An 18,039-nucleotide genomic window follows, 5' to 3' on the forward strand; every position below is an offset into this window, starting at 1 on the left:
TCTGCACCTCCCTTACTGACTTTAACAGAAGCCAAAATTAGATTTGGCAACAATTTTGAAAAAGCATCAGTAATCCATAAATACTACTTCATTTTCTTGTCATTGCCACATTAAGTCACTTCCAATTCACACAGATCTTACCAGGTGTGCTAAATTGATGTTATTATGAGCCATCAGGAAATACCCACAGAGACGTGTAGCAACATTTAGAAGTTTCGTTAAACAGCTGTGTGTTTGTATAATTGATTTGTATTATTTAAAACGGGAGCAGTTAAAACAACTTATCTGATGATGTAGAAAAGGGGTGACAGAAAATTCCAGGGAGATTCAGTACAGAAGAAAGCCAATCACTGGAACTTCAGCTGGCAGATTTAAAGATTATTACGAGAGGAAGTGCAATTAAATCATCACAGTTTATCAACTATCTTTATAAACCACTATGCAACTTATCAAGCTAATTTATTTATGAGAAATTAACTAGTTGATTTCTGCCTACTGCAATAAAAAAACAGGCTAGTCAATAAAAATATTTCAAGATAATTCCTCAGCAAGTGAACATGACTTCCCATAATAAATCTAAAGTAACTGAAATTAGTTTAAAGGTTACCTTAACCATATGCTCCAACATCCTAGTAATTACAGCTATGCTCTTACAGACCTGATTCATATCTCAGATGCTGGTTTCAGATATATGCCTGCATTTAATCACACAGCTTGTAAATCACTGACATTGCAACACATATGTACAAAGTATAGCAGCAAGATTTTGTAAGACTCCTAGAATACAAGACCCCAGTATGTTAAAATGGAGTAAAATCCTAAATGTGTAAAACAAATGAAGCTTGATATGACTTTCTACTACCAGTAGTATACCAATTACTGAATCCAAATATCAAAATTAACTCTAGTTTGAATTCAAATGGCACTGTGAATCAGATGTGATTCTGATTCACAGGGAGACTATGCCAGACTGGGGAAGACGCTTAAGGAAATCGAGGCTCAGGTGATCTTCAGTGGGATTCTGCCGGTTCCTAGAGAAGGGCGACAAAGGTGTGACAAGATTATGGCGATCAACAGATGGCTCAGGCAGTGGTGCCATAAGGAGGGCTTTGGGATGTACAGCCATTGGGAAGCATTTACGGACAGAAGACTGTTCTTTCAGGATGGACTTCACCTGAGCAAGGAGGGAATAGACTTCTAGGATGGAGGCTCGCCGACCTGATTAGAGAGCTTTAAACTAGAAATTTGGGGAGATGGTTGGGAGATGTTCAGGAGATCTCATGCCGGAATTTAACCTTGAGAGGGGAAGAAAAAAAAGTAAGAGGGGATACAGCCATGGACAGAAGAAATTGGCATAAGGAGGAAGGGTAGTGTAGATAACAGACTAAACTGTTGATGTTGGTGGTAGAATGTCTGTGCCTAACAGGTTACAAAATGTGAGTGAAGCCAAACGGCAACAAATTAAGAGGTCTGTACACTAATGAGAGGAGCCTAGGGAACAAAATGGAGGAACTAGAGCTACTGTGCAGGAAGTGAACCAGATATTATAGGGATAACAGAAACGTGGTGGAATAGTAGTCATGACTGGAGTACAGGTATTGAAGGCTATGTGCTGTTTAGGAAAGATAGAAATAAAGCCAAAGGTGGTGGAGTAGCGTTGTACATCAATGAGGAGGTTAACTGTAAAGAAATAAGAAGTGATGGAATGGACAAGACAGAGTCTGTCTGGGCAAAAATCACACTGGGAAAGAAAGTTACTAGAGCCTCCCCTGAGATAGCGCTTGGGGTGTGCTACACACCACCGGGATCTGATTTGGATATGGACAGAGACCTCTTTAATGTTTTTAAGGAAGTAAACACTAATGGGAAATGTGTGATCATGGGAGACCTTAACTTCCCAGATATAGACTGGAGTACAAGTGCTAGCAAGAATAGTAGGGCTCAGATTTTTCTGGATGTGATAGCTGATGGATTCCTTCACCAAGTAGTTGAAGAACCGACAAGAGGGGATGCCATTTTAGATTTGGTTTTGGTGAGCAGTGAGGACCTCATAGAAGAAATGGTTGTAGGGGACAACCTTGGTTCGAGTGATCATGAGCTAATTCAGTTCAAACTAGATGGAAGGATAAACAAAAATAGATCTGGGACTAGGGTTTTTGATTTCAAAAGGGTTAACTTTAAAGAATTAAGGAAATTAGTTAGGGAAGTGGTTTGGACTGAAGAACTTGTGGATCTAAATGCGGAAGAGGCCTGGAATTACTTTAAGTCGCAGCTGCAGAAACTATCGGAAGACTGCATCCCAAGAAAGGGGAAAAAAGCCATAGGCAGGAGTTGTAGACCAAGCTGGATGAGCAAGCATCTCAGAGAGGTGATTAAGAAAAAGCAGAAAGCCTACAAGGAGTGGAAGAAGGGTGAGATTAGCAAGGAAAGCTATCTTAGTGAGGTCAGAACATGTAGGGATAAAGTGAGAAAGGCTAAAAGCCAAGTAGAGTTGAACCTTGCAAAGGGAATTAAAACCAATAGTAAAAGGTTCTATAGCCATATAAATAAGAAAAAAACAAAGAAAGAAGAAGTGGGACCGCTACACACTGAGGATGGAAAGGAGGTTAAGGATAACCTAAGCATGGCCCAATATCTAAATAAGTACTTTGCCTCAGTCTTTAATAAGGCTAATGGGGAGCTTAGGGGTAATGGAAGGATGACAAACAGGAATGAGGATATGAAGGTGGATATTACCACATCTGAGGTAGAAGCCATACTTGAACAGCTTAATGGGACAAAATCGGAGGGCCCGGACAATCTTCATCCGAGAATATTAAAGGAACTGGCGCATGAAATTGCAAGCCCGTTAGCAAGAATTTTTAATGAATCAGTAAACTCAGGGGTTGTACCGTACAACTGGAGAATTGCTAATGTGGTTCCTATCTTTAAGAAAGGGAGAAAGAGTGATCCGAGTAACTATAGGCCTGTTAGTTTGACATCTGTAGTATGTAAGGTATTGGAAAAAATTTTGAAGGAGAAAATAGTTAAGGACATTGAGGTCAATGGTAATTGGGACAAAGTACAACATGGTTTTACTAAAGGTAGATCGTGCCAAACCAACCTGATCTCCTTCTTTGAGAAGGTGACAGACTATTTAGACAAAGGAAATGCAGTAGACCTAATTTACCTTGATTTCAGTAAGGCATTTGACAGGGTTCCACATGCGGAATTATTAGTCAAATTGGAAAAGATGGGGATCAATATGAGAATTGAAAGGTGGATAAGGAACTGGTTAAAGGGGAGACTACAACGGGTCGTACTGAAGGGTGAACTGTCAGGCTGGAAGGAGGTTACTAGTGGAGTTCCTCAAGGATCAGTTCTGAGACCAATCTTATTTAACCTTTTTATTACTGACCTTGGCACAAAAAGCAGAAATGTGCTAATAAAGTTCGCGGATGACACAAAGCTGGGGGGTATTGCTAACTCGGAGAAGGACCGGGATATCATACAGGAAGATCTGGACGACCTTGTAAACTGGAGTAATAGTAATAGGATGAAATTTAATAGTGAAAAGTGCAAGGACATGCACTTAGGGATTAATAATAAGAACTTTAGATATAGATTGGGGACGCATCAGTTGGAAGCAACTGAGGAGGAGAAGGACCTTGGGGTACTGGTAGATCACAGGATGACTATGAACCGCCAATGTGATATGGCCGTTAAAAAAGCTAATGCGGTTTTAGGATGCATCAGGCGAGGTATTTCCAGCAAAGATAAGGAGGTTTTAGTACCGTTATATAAGGCGCTGGTGAGACCCCACCTGGAATACTGTGTGCAGTTCTGGTCTCCCATGTTTAAGAAGGATGAATTCAAACTGGAACCAGGTTCAGAGACGGGCTACTAGGATGATCCGAGGAATGGAAAACCTGTCATATGAAAGGAGACTCAAAGAGCTTGGCTTGTTTAGTCTAGCCAAAAGAAGGCTGAAGGGGGATATTCTTGCTCTTTATAAATATATTAAAGGGATTAATATTAGGGAGGGAGAGGAATTATTTAAGCTTAGTACCAATGTAGATACAAGAAGGAATGGGTATAAACTGGACACTAGGAAGTTTAGACTTGAAATTAGACGAAGGTTTCTAACCATTAGAGGAGTGAAGTTCTGGAACAGCCTTCCAAGGGGAATAGTGGGGGCAAAAAACATATCTGGCTTTAAGATTAAGCTTGATAAGTTTATGGAAGGGATGGTATGATGGGAGAGCCTAATTTTGGCAATTGATCTTTGATTATCACCAGATAAGTATGCCCAGTGGTTGGTGATGGGATGTTGGATGGGATGGGATCTGAGTTACTGCAGAGAATTCTTTTCTGAGTGCTGGCTGGTGAGTCTTGCGCACATGCTCAGGGTTTAGCTGATTGCCATATTTGGGGTCGGGAAGGAATTTTCCTCCAGGGCAGATTGGCAGAGGCCCTGGAGGTTTTTCGCCTTCCCCTGCAGCGTGGGGCATGGGTCATTTGCTGGTGGATTCTCTGCAGCTTGAGGTCTTCAAACCACAATTTGACGACTTCAATAACTCAGGCATAAGTTAGAGGTTTGTTATAGAACTGGATGGGTATGGTTCTGTGGCCTGCTTTGTGCAGGGGGTCGGACTAGATGATCACATTGGTCCCTTCTGACCCTAGAATCTATGAATTTATGCTCAAATTTTGTTCATGTTGGAATGGTGAATGGTTTGTAGAATTTCTTCTGATTTATCTGAATACTATGAACTTTCTCTGATTGCTGTTCATGGATACTGAGAGTTTTGAGTTTGATTTGGTGAGACAGCAAGTGACATCCACCAAGTGACCTGTGTCCCTACCTAGTTAAATCTATCTCATGTGACCAAGTGCGTCAGCCCATATAAGCAGACAGGAGACAGAGAAGGGTGCATGTCAGTTCAACTCTCAGATCTAGAAAAGACTTTCTTGTAGTCCTAGCTCCTGTTTTGGTGTGAGACTGGCAGGCAATTGCTTAGTATGTTTATTACCTTCTGTAATTCCTTTGTGAATAGTCTTACTTGTATAATAGTTTTTTATATTTGGTCTGGCATTCCTATCTCCCAGTTTTACATGGGGAAATGTGTTTGTTACACCAGTGATAGCTGGCACTAAAAATATGTGATAGTGTTGGCAACACCACTAACTGCACTAGTTCCTTCCCTCCCATGTGACTCTCCCCTGCCTTGTTATTGTTTTTCAACCAGACCAAAGGAGGTTGGATCACCTATTAATGAGCCCTCAACACTCAGCTTCTCTCTGGATTAATCTAAAATTAACACCACCGCACATAGAAATCTGCTCTTCTTGCAGGCTCTCACTCATAGCCATACAGAGAAAGGAGGGACTCAGCAAGATCAGCACCCCATTTCACAACCAGGATGCAATTGGAGACATTGGATCAAGTTCATTACTGCTGTGAAGTGGTGCAACCATGCTGAATTCAATGGAATTCCAGTCTTAAATCAGTGACAAACTCAGCCTTAGGGAGAACATATTGCACAGAAAATTAATGAAAGTATAAAACTATTAAAATATATATCCAAAATAATTAGTGGTCTTATTGGTGGGGCTTAGCCCCTAATTGCCAGCAATCCCTTATCACACTGATGTCTGAATTCCCTTGAGCCATCACCCTGAGGCCCATAGTCTGTATTATTCCTGAAAAGAGAGTTAAACTCATTCTGCAATTTCCCCATTTCATAGGAAATCACCATAGTATATATTCAATTAATATCTTGCTACTATAACTGTCTGTTTTGCAAAATGGTTTCCCCTGATATTTAAGTTCACATTGGACTAAAATGTAGTGTATTATTCCTGGAAAGGTGCCACAAAGACATTAGCTTCAGTGCAAAGCATATTTTACCAGCCAATAAGCTTGTTACCACAAGCTTGTGTGTATCTGTGTGTTTCATGCACACCATTTGGTGTTATGTATCTCAGGGCAGTTTTATTTCATTGCTCCTTTACAGGTAAACATCAGCTTTGTTTTTGGCTTCCATTACTCTAATTTTGCACAGTACACACATATTCTGTCACTGAAACTTCCTTTATTCTCAGAAACATTTGTATTACGATTTACTCTTCCTATATAGCCGTAGGCGTGGCATACACTGTTCTTTTCACAAAAGAGTTTGATTGTGGCTTTAAGCAACAGCCCATAGGTAGGGGAGGTGTAGAGGTGCAGCAGCTAGGAAGGCACATTGCTTATGGAGTGCACACAGCAGAGGCTTCTGCTACACATTCTACAGGTTATAGCATGCAATCATTCTACATGCCAGACAGCTCTGTTGGAAAGTACAGAGGGTGTAGGGCCTGTTCCATCCCTAGCCCTAAGGGTTCCTAGCACTGTTGCTGGCATTAGAGTCTCAGGTCCTTGGTGCACTGGAAATGCAAGGACTGAGGGTGATCCTAGCTCTGTTAAATAAGGAAAGGAAGACTAATTGAATTGTTCCTGCCCAATGTAGAACTAGTTACTATCCAGCTTTAAATGAAGAAAATTTACAATTTGAACCGTGATATCCACTGGAGAAGACCAGTTTATCAGCTATCAGATTTTATTAAACTCTGATTTGCTCATCCTTAGTCTGCAATGGACAGGTCACGCTAAGTAATGCATTGACTACAGGTACTTATTAACAACAGTTGTATTCTGCAAACTCACAGGCAAGACCTAGAAGTGCACAACAAACAGCATACATACAATCTCAGTTGGGGTCTCCAAGCACTGCTGTGATACGAACAATGAGAATAGTTTGGGATTGTGCAGACATGAACGCAGCTCGAATTCCCATGACTGTGCATCTTTTATGAATGTGCTTCATTATTGTTTGTTACTTGTATTATGATAGCATCTAGAGGCCCCAGCTGAGATCAGGGCTTCACTGAGCTAGGTACTGTACAAACACAGAGTAAGAGAGAGTTCTTGCCCTGAAGAGTTTACACTTTAAATAGACGAGGCAGACAAAAGGCTGGGGTGGAGGTGGGGATGAGGTAGCAAGTAGTATTATCCTAATTCTACAGTGGGGAACTGACACAAAATAACATGTCCAAGGTTATATAGGAGACCTGTGGCAAAGCCAGAAACTGAACCCAGATCTCCTGAGTCCTGCTTAGAGCCTTACCACAAGGCCCATTCTTGTCATGCACAATCTAGACCAGAGGTGGGCAAACTACGGCCCATTGGCCACATCCAGCCCGCGGGACCCTCCTGCCAGGCCCCTGAGCTCCTGGCCTGGGAGGCTAGTCCCCGGCCCCTCCCTCGTTGTTCCCTCTTCCCTGCAGCCTCAGCTCACTGTACAGCTGGCGCAATGCTCTGGGTGGCAGGGCTCTGAGCTCCTGGGGCAGCGCAGCTGCAGAGCCCAGCCTGACTTGGTGCTCTGTGCTGAGCGGTGACGTGGCTGGCTCCAGCCAGGTGGCGCAGATGTAGCGCCGCCAGCCACCAGTGCTCCAGGCAGAGTGGTAAGGGGGCAGGGGAGTTCGGGGGGTGGACAGGAGTCGGGGCAGTCAGAGGGCGGGGAACAGAGGTTGAATGGAGGCAGGAGTCCCAGGGGGTGCGTCAGGAAGTGAGGGGGGTTGGATGGGGAGTCAGGGACAGTCAGAAGGATAGGAAGAAGGAGTGGTTGGATGGGGCAGGAGTCCCAGGGGGGCAGTCAGGAAGGAGGGGAGGGTTGGATGGGGGGGTCAGCGGACAGTCAGGGGATAGGAAGAGTGGTTGGATGGGGCAGGAGTGCCAGGGGGGCAGTCAGGAATGAGAGGAGGGGTTGGATGGGGCGGCAGGTGCAGGGCGGGGGTTCCGGGGACAGGGAGCGTGGGTGTATGTGGTGGATGTGGCTGGGGTCCCGGGGGGGGGACGTCAGGGGGAAAGAATTGGGTGGGGGGGTAGGGCCGTGCATGCCTGGCTGTTTGGTGAGGCACAGCCTGCCCTAACGTGCCTCCATACATTTCCGAAACCCAGTGTGGCCTTGAGTCCAAAAAGTTTGCCCGCCCCTGATCCAGACCATTTTCTAGAGGGCAATTATTGGATTCTTGAGAAAAGTCCATAACTGTACTGGAACACTAATACTAATTCTAGTGACTTTTAGTGCTATTTAAAATTACGGGTTTAATCACCTTTAGCAGAGGATAGTCAAAACAAGTTACAAGTATACTATTGAGCTAAACTGTTTCTTTTAAAACACGGACTTCATTAAGTAATTGACTTTAACATTTATCAGCAATAACAAGTATTTGACTAACAAACTAAGTTAATCCTTCATTTTACAATTATTAGTTTATGTTAAATTGAAAGTTACACTTCAGTCTTCTTGATAACATAATTAGTAGCCACCCCATGAATCACTGCACAATACACACAAAGCCTCTTCTATTTTAATCGATGAATCTAATACTATCTACTCTCTTGGTAAATGAATTCCATACTGTAAAAGAATAGTAGCATCTAACCTGTTGTGTAATGGTGTCCCAGGGCCCCTCCAGTAGACGAGCCCGGTAGCATTCATGAACGCCTTCCCAAATTTCATCCAGAGTTAAAGGTCTTCCATCTGTAAAAAGACACATACAATACTCTCACAGTGATCTTGTATTAAATATATCGAATGCTTCATATAAATCTAAAAAATACTAATTAACTGAAAATCAAAACAGACATGACAACAGCAAAAACATAACTAGTCAAATTCTGTACCAGTAATTCCCAAGCAGCACAGCTCAAATCCTGATCTGTATGTGCGCTTAAAACTATACCTTAAGCTATCTGCTGCTCAATTTCCCTACATGTAAAATGGAGAGAATAATTTAGCTAACACACTATAAGAGAGCTGTGAGACTAAATTATGTTTTGTAAAGATGAGCTCCTTGGACAAATGATATATAAGTGCAAAATATTTTTATTATCAAATATTTCACAAATACAAATAATGAATGAGAAACAAAATTCTATAAACAAAAGGTAAATACTTTTTAGTGTTCTACAGACTTTTTGCCCCCAACTGTATACATGCAGTATTTACTTTTATGTCCTGGATATTACCTGTGGCGTTAAAATAGAATTATGACACAAGATTATAGTCAACCACTTTGAAAATAAGCATGTCAATTTTGTATCAATATTTGTTTTTGACAAATAGCAATAGAATATTTTGATCTATTTCCAATAAGTAGCTTCATCTTGGCATTTATCGGGTGTCAGAAGGCCATTATCCTGTGATAAACAGTGCTAATCCATTGACATTTTCGTGTCTGTAAAATGAACAAGATTTATTCATCCAATTAACATTTGAATGTCATGTTTAGATACAAGGAAAAAACCAACTACCTACAGTCTCTCTTTTATCTTATTTTCTGTTTACATTTAGAAAACAGCACTAAATTCTACTCTGACATAAGCATCATACTCCGGTAGCATCAAAACATGTGGCAAATTAAGCATTCGAGGATCCAGTAACTATATTTTGCCATCCTCAAGAACATGTGGCTTGTCAGACCAACATACCCTCTGTGTTGTGATGACAGATCATTAGACTACAGTGGGGTAGGTCAACAGTTGACATTAAAGAGAAGTTTGTTAATTTATGCTTCTTAAATTTAATCTAACTTTGGAAGGATTAATGTATGCTCTTAAATCGCATCCTCTATGCAGCTATTACAGGCTCCATGGAAACTTATTTTCCACATCTTTCAGCCAAATTGAAGGTACAAATGCAAAATCTAGGATATACTAGATTTGTGATACTCCAGTGTAGGACTTTAAGGCACATCTAGGTTTCTATATTGTACTCCCACCCTGGTATCTGTGTATCTTCAATGTGATACTTGAGCACCTTGAGATTCCAAAATCACTGAATAGATTACTCTGATTCTAAATGGATTTACTCTGCTTTAGTATTATGGAGGTACTGGTTGAATATCCATAGTTAAGAATGAGATGAATTTTGCACTTAAAGCAAAATTTCTACCACTTTATCTATAAAAAAATGCAGCATCTCCTCCTCAAAATTACAGCACTTAATCTTTGAGTTATAGAATAAATGTTCTGAGAAATTACAAATCCATTAATTAAATTGAATTAAAATTAATTTAAAAATGTGTCCTTTAAAAAATGTAGCAGCTGATGTCAGTCATGGTTTGGCCCAAAAGATTTCAGTAATGAAAAAACAGACTCTTCAAGCTTCCCATATAATTAACTCACTGAAGTCTTGTGTATAGACTACATTTGAAAAATATTTTTTAAGATTAATGGTCATACTTTGTCATTATTCTACATAACTGGAAGTTTTGCCTTCAGCAAAGACTAAAGAATAACATTCTACTTCAGATAATTCAGCCAAGAATTGTCGTCTTTCAAATGGCTGCCATCTCCTATTCCTGGGACTGAAGCCAGAGGCTGTCCTTGGGCACCAGATGCCAGGCCACTTCCTCCATTTTTCTCCACTTACCGTATTCCTCTCTGCCTGCTGACAGTGCAGGGGCCACTATCTTCCCCAGCTTGTCTGAATTACCAGTGGAACATGGAAGGCAGTAGCTATTTTGAAAGAGGGCATCTTAACTGAGGGAAGCCTGTGGCCTCAGTCCCACTGATAATAAGAGGAGACGGTGGACATGTGGAAGGAGGAACTTTCCGTAATGAAGAATTAATGGTAAAAAATACCATTAATTCTAAATATTTGTTTTCAAAAACTAACCAAGGCACAAAGTTTATTCTGGGACAATGACACCTAAATACTTTATCATAAACATATATTGTTGTTTCATAGCATCACTGCCGGCAGAGTGAAGGCTATTTGAATGCCAAACTGTGCATTTCGTACCATAACATATTTTGATTTACATTTAACTTGTCTGAATTTCCTGTATTGTTTGTTACAATTAGACCATCCCTGTACGTATTTAGCCTAACTACCCTTAACCTAAAGTCCATTTTAATGTAATTCATCTGGGAATTGATAAAGATGCATACTGCAGCTAGCTATTTTTTCCCATAGCGCCCTACCTTAATTTACCAGTCTAGGTCTGCTGAATGATAGGACATCTTCTCAATGGTGCCCGAAATCAGCCAGGTGATTCCTCTGGTTTGATCCAGCAGCCAAAGGAACAGGGTTATCAAGCATTTAATGGATATGAGGACCAGCTGTGTTGGTGGGAAGAATTAGTGCCTGAAAGGCTAGCAATCTTCTCTCACAAATATCTAGACTATGGGAGGATGCAGCATGACTGACCAGAGGATTGTTCTGGTAGCAAGCAACCTGGGAAGGAGGGAGGTGTTGGTAGTTTTATTTTTTCAGTGATGGTGGTAAGGGTGGTAAATAGCAGAAATCTACTCCCAGCAAACATTTGAATAGCGGAGTGTTTTGTGTTGGGAAGTTCACTGGTTTGCATGCCCTTGGTCAATTGTTTCAAGTTATTTTTGTTTGCTTGTTTTTGCTATACTAGCTTTACATGCCTTTTACCTAAAGCAAATGCACACAATTTTGGACAAAACACACATCTATATTCTGTGGACACTCCAAGTCCTCCAGGCCCTATGGCTGCCAACGTTCATACATTTACCAACCTTATCGCACATTCCTGCAGCCCAGTTAGATCACACACAGCCAACTGGACAGCAGAAGTAGTCTGTAATTGTTGCTGCTAACCACAAGGGACAGTGTGGCACCTTTGCCTCTTATGTCCCTACTCCCACTGTTGGATCAGAGCAGGGAAGGTGCAGCCAGAAAGAGGAGGTGATGGCAGCCAGAACAGCAAACACAGGGAAGTGCAAGGGAGAAAAGGTGAAGGGCCCAGAGTTGGCCTTAGGGTCCTCCAGTGTGCACCCACCTATCCATCCCTGCCACTGCTGCCAAGTTTTGTGCAGCTCCATGTCCTATCCCCACCTTTGCTTTGAGCAGGGTGTGTTGACCACAAGTGCAAATATGTAGTTTATTTGTTAATTAGTTCATTAAATAATCTGCATACAATGTCACAGAGTGAAATGAAATTTTTTTCACACATCTATACTTCTCCTGTGTGTTATACAAGATTTACTGTGCTTTGACAAAACATAGGTGCCATTAAAATCAAAAAGCCAGCACATGATATGTCATGAATTTAGAGTTTTAAAAGACTCCAAGAATTTGGTTCAGAACCGGTAGCACATGAGAGTTACCACTAAAGAACCACTAACCAATACATCCGCAACAGTGGAGACTGAATGTGGACTCTGACACCTACCCAAAGGAAAATGGGAAAGTTGTCTTGGGAAATGTCCAACCAGGAAATGTCTGATTTTTTTTTAGCACAGTCTAAAAGAGGAATGAGCAAAGAGGTGGGAGTTAGGAACTCCTGAATACTACTCCTGTCACTGCCACTAACTTATGACAGTATATGGCCTTGGACAAATCAATTCACCAGACCAGGTATATGAATCTAGATAGACACAAGCAGCAGCAATCAGCACCAAACTTTTCTTAGGATGGACACCTTATTAATCAGAGCCTCAGGTCTTCACATTTTATCTCTCTGTGAAATGGGCATAATCGAATTCCTTTGAGAAATGTTTTTCCATATTCCAAGGTGGGTTATGCACCCTGATGCTAGCAAGATTCAGGAACATCCAGAAAACAGTAAAGAGCACCCCTTCTTAGCACCGAATGTTTGGAGCCAAGACTATATAAGGGCTATGCAATTCCAGCTGCTTCAGTTTCTTCCTTTCTACAGTTAGAAAGGTTGCAGCAGATATAAAAATCTTGGCTCCATTCCCAGAGAGCCATACTGGGGTTCTCCCGAGTTTCTATCATATCTTTTTTTCCTTGTAGTTTAGTTAATTAAGGATTTTAATTTATGACACTTCTAGCTAAAGTTTTGTTTTCTTGTTTGGCTTAGTTTGACCCCATGCTTGGCACCAGGAGCATCATGGCTAAGTTGCCTCTTAAAGAACCAGAGAACAAGACTCTGTTCTCAGAACTGATGTGTGTTGTCTCAGGAAGGCTCACTACCCGACTGGTGTTCAGCACCCCGAGTATTTACACTTCAGGTCCACAGGCAGCACCAGATTGGACATTAGGATAAACTTCCCTGTCAGGGTGGTAAAGCAGTGGAATATATTGCCTAGGAAGGTTGTGGAATCTCCATCATTGGAGATGTCTAAGAGCAGGTTAGATAAACACCCGTCACAGATGGTCTAGATAATACTTAGTCCTGCCTTGAGTGCTGAGGACTAGACTCGAAGACCTCTCGATATCCCTTCCAGTCCTACAGTTCTAAGCTTGCCTTATGATAGTGGCCCTACAAACCAGAAGTTCCTAAAAGAGTTAGAGTGCAATGTCCATCACATTCCTGTCATAGTTTCAGGGTAAATGCACCTGTAATCCCCCTCCATGGTCCCTTGAAGGCACCTACTTAAAGGCTTCTGGCTCCCAACTGTCCCTCTCTTGGGTGTAGACTCGCGTCTATCTCCCTCCTGACTGAGGATTTTAAGGCTGTGCAGCTCCCTGCTTTATGCTGTGATATTCTCAGCAAGCCAGGCTGCTTGAAAAGTCCAGCATATGTGCTTTGCTTTCTCTTCAAAGGCTATGAATAACATAAATGCCAGCAATTATAAGTTACCATGCAGCTCTTTATAAGTAAGCACATTTATCCTAAAGGTGAAAGTATTACCAAGAAAACATATTAAAAACAATAAAAGAACATACGTGAATTCTAAAAATCTTATCAGAGGTCATCTTGGCTCCAACCCATGCATTCTGGTAGGTGTCAGTCTTTCAAAACCCGTAACTGGGTTCTCCTCATGGTTAGAAGTTCATAACTGCCTTAGATTCAGAACCAGAACCCAGGCTGGTCAGTTCAGCCATTTCTTTATATGGCTTGGGCCTTTGATCTCCAATCCCTGGGATCAGGTAATCAACAGACAAAAACCCTCTCCTCAGGGCATAGCTTCGGAAGGCTTGATTTTTGCTTAACCAGAGGTGCGGAATTTGCATTAACCTCTGCCTGGTGTTCCCCAGGAAATCCAATTCACACTTATTGTCCAAATTGTCCTTTCTTGTCTGGCACATTTTCAATATAGTCCTTTTAACTACCACACCTCACATCACATCTTCCACCTGGAGAGATTACCTAAAGTCCTGGCCCACAATAATACATAAGCTATTAATTTAACTTAAACTTAATTCAATAAGGTCTCCCAAGAATGTGACAGGACATAGCCATATCTGTCACAACTCCACCAATTCTCCTTTTTCACCGCTAGCCAGCATCTGTGACTCCTCCTCTGCCTGTGAGGAGGAAAAGATGGTGGATGTCTTGCTTCATTCTTTTCCTGAAGATCAGGAGTGATAACCATGTCCACATGCTACATCCGCATAACCACAAGATTATGAGCAGCTTCAGGAGCTGTTGGAATGTATGGAAGGTTCCCTGGAGCCAGAGACCATTACAGTCCATAAAAATACATCACCTCTTTTGGCATCCTGAAGGCTAAAGGAAAAGGAAAGTTACTCTTTTGATTAATGCAGGGTTACTAGACGCAGCCCAGGACTTCTGGTTCATGTTAGCATCGAAGAAGGCTGACTGCTTACACCAGTTGTCTCAATGAAATCTTATAGGCTACATCAAGATACTTTAACCAGGATTCCTGTATTTCTTCAGCTATCCATATTCTTGGATCTTGGTAGTCTCAGCAGCTAGGGAGAAGACTAAGAACTTCCATTGGAAAAAGGTCAATGAAGAAGGGTTGCATTTGGGGGGAAGGAAAAGTATATTCTTCTGGGACGCCAGGGATGTCCTCCTGCTACCAAGCTTATGTTCTATACCATTTTGCATCATCTTGGAGACGGACTCTTTCACTGCTGGACCTTTTGCCTGAGGAGCAGCAGGAGTCAGTGAAGGATTGTTTCAGAGGAATATGTGATGCCTAAGAACTTTCTCTTTGTGCTCTACAATGCTTCTAACGTATCTGTTAGAATAAGGGCATCAGGCATCACGTTTAGTCATTATTCACAGACCAAGTCTTTGCCCTCACTAAGGCATAGAGGTCTTTCCTATACATTGACCCTCGAAGTCTACAAAGAGTCTAGATATCTTTCCTAAATGTTTTCATTCTATGCAAATTCAAGTCCTTCTGACATGTAGGGTAATGTAGTTTAACTTTCCCTGGATAAGGAGGAGATTTCAGGAAGAATTCCAGATGATGATCAGTTTCAGGTAGGTATAAAGTTTGGATGAGGATAAAGAACAAATTTGACCTTGTGGAATACATTGAAGGGAGAATCAGCCATTAATGTCTCAGCTCATTCGCTCTTCTTGTAAACGAGAATTAAAGCCGGACAAAGATGTTGCAACCGACCATGAAGTTCTCAAAGCTACCATCCAAGAACAGCTGAGGATCTTAGTGGAAAAGTACCAGAAACAATTTCTTGGGGAGCCTTTTTTTTCCTTAAGGGTGCAGCCAGAGACTGACTGAGTAACTCCCTTCAAGATGGAATCTCATACAATAGGAGAAATGAAGGATGTCATTATTCTAGAACAGTTTTTTTCAAATAGTGTGCCTAGGAGGGTGCAGACTTGGGTGTGCTGGCACCAGTCATTTTTATAACAGACAACGTAAGGAAGTGTTCATGAATATTGTAAAATATACAAAGCTATGTAGTCTGGTTGAACAGAGGAATTATTATTTCCTAGGCTGGCCTGCAGGTCTAATGGCCATGTAACACACTGCAGTGCAGAAACTGAGTTTGGGATTCCAGATTAGCCCTTTCCTGTGGGAGCATGATGATCAAAGTCCCTAGAAGGGTTACAGCTCACATTTATTTCTTGCAACCCACTCTCGTTAATGTAAAGGGAGATACAGACAGGCTTCAATGGAAACCACGCACAACCCACCTACTCCAGAGAATCCTAGCAATGCAGGATATTTAGGATGTAACATACCAAAAAGGGGAGATCCTGGGGAACCCCAGAGGAGACAAAATAATTTTCTAACAATGATTCTAACACAAGGGAAGTTCCAAAACAGTTCAAATACCAAGATTTTAGGTTTGTAAGACCAATTTCACCTTTATATTTTTGCAAGTTAAAAATTAAATTAAAAAAGAGTGAACTGGCCTAATAACATGATCCTGTTTCCAGATTTAGGGTCCCTGTAGCCCTGAGCCTGGAGAACTTTGGACCGCATAGGGGAGAGAGAGTCAGAAAGAACTGTTCTCACCACCTAATCTATATGCAATAACGACAATTTACAGAGTTGCCAAATTTCATATGTTGTAAGCAGATAAACAATTAATTCATAGAATATCAGGGCTGGAAAGGACCTTAGGAGGTCATCTAGACCAACCGCCTGATCAAAGCAGGACCAATCCCCAGACAGATTTTTGCCCCAGATCCCTAAATGGCCCTCTCAAGGACTGAACTCACAACCCTGAGTTTAGTAAGCCAATTCTCAAACCACTGAGCTGATGTAGGGCTGAGTGTGGGGTGTTCTCCCACCTACTCAGCAAACGGAAGAGCTGAACAATAGTGGCTGTCAGAAGAAAAAGGGGCAAAGAGTTATCATGGTAAGAATAGTAACATCATAATGAAAAGGCAAAAGTGGGGACCAGGCAAGGCAAAGGAAAAGCTTGCTCAGATGTCTGTCATAAATAATGATCTGTATAGTCTGAATAATGTCATATTGGGGGTTTTGGATAGCACCAAGCAGTAAGTAGATAATCTGTATCACAGGAAAGATTTCCAATATCCAAAAAACTATGCTATACAGAATGAAAATAAGAGATTCAGTACTAATAGAATATTCTTCTGGGAAAAAAAAGAGTTGGATGCCAGTATTTGTATCCTCCTCTCTTCAAGCCAGACACCAAAAGAAAAATGTTAATAAGGATATAAAGAGACTCCAGATGACTCCAGAAATTCTCAAAAAACCCATAATTTTCGACTGTGAAGATTCCCAAGAAGTGTGTTAAAAACATAATTATACTTGTAGGAACAATTACAGTTCTGTACTGCAAGGGGAGCTGTTGGCACATAATACTAAGATTGTGCATTAGCTCATCCACCAGCTTCTGTAATATCCACTTCCAGCTATAAGGAGTCATGTTTCAACACCTCCGATTCCCTGATGCTGACAAGCTAAACAACTTGTTTTGTCTCTGGGAGCTCTTCTCTGGTGATTAACTGCTTATAGTGAATACTAATTATATGAAAGTACAGTACTATAGAAATACTGTTTCCTCTACCTGCAGCTTCACCATTCTCTTACACAGAGAAGGTATACTGTTAATTCAACTAAAACCGAGAAGATGACATTTTTCAGCACCACAAATAAATTAATCAGCCTCTTACTATGTTATTTCGAGACAGCAAAAGTTACTGACTAGCAAGAGTTTCTTTATCCTTCTGCCTGCAAAACAAGTTTAATGACAGATTATTGCACATTTGTAAATGCTTGTAACAGTCCTAGGAATAAATTTGCGACATGAACTGTATGAGAATTTGTGATCTGTTGGTGGTTACGGAGACTGAGCTGTATCCCCAATTCCCCAATTTGAACATTTACCCCAAATCATCAGTTCTTAGAAATTGCATCTCAAACTAAAATCTTTTCACCAGTGAGCCTGACAATTCATTTTTCAATTTGAAATCTAAAGTGCCTGTTAAAACGCTAACATTGCAAAATTAGAAGTGATTAAACAATAAATCCATGAATGATTAAATCTACCAAACACAGTCAAAGCAGCTTAAGCGACTTTTTAATTAAAAAGAAAAATATCACAGGCAACGTTCAGATGTCTTCATCAAGATAAAATTAGAAGATCATTCAAAACACAAAATCTGCTCATGCTGCCATGCAAGAGACCAAGTTTAGAAATGACCTCAAGATTCCAACTCCTCAACCCCAAGTGCATTGTCTTTGGGAAGAGGAGAGAAGCACAGACAGTGCTGGAGTATGATCCCTCTATGCTTGTTGATAAAATAAGCATGACTAACAGTGGCTATGAAGGGAGACAGTGTGTTTCACTTTCCTGACAGGAGACAGAGTGAAATCAC

General features: G+C 41.2%; 1 protein-coding gene across 10 annotated transcripts in view; it reads right to left on the reverse strand.

The window, feature by feature from the left end:
• Positions 1-18,039, reverse strand: part of ATG10 (autophagy related 10) — a 154,407-nt gene that overhangs the window by 31,883 nt on the left and 104,485 nt on the right. For all 10 annotated transcript variants that reach the window (XR_004001059.1, XR_004001058.1, XM_030567892.1 and 7 more), the window contains one exon: positions 8,470-8,567. Coding sequence is in view for 8 of the 10 variants with exons in the window: in XM_030567892.1 (XP_030423752.1) it covers positions 8,470-8,567 (98 nt within the window). In the remaining 2 variants the exon portion in view is untranslated. The remainder of the gene's footprint in view (positions 1-8,469; positions 8,568-18,039) is intronic.

This window comes from Gopherus evgoodei, chromosome 6 (genome assembly GCF_007399415.2).
Source record: "Gopherus evgoodei ecotype Sinaloan lineage chromosome 6, rGopEvg1_v1.p, whole genome shotgun sequence".
Taxonomy (NCBI): domain Eukaryota; kingdom Metazoa; phylum Chordata; order Testudines; family Testudinidae; genus Gopherus; species Gopherus evgoodei.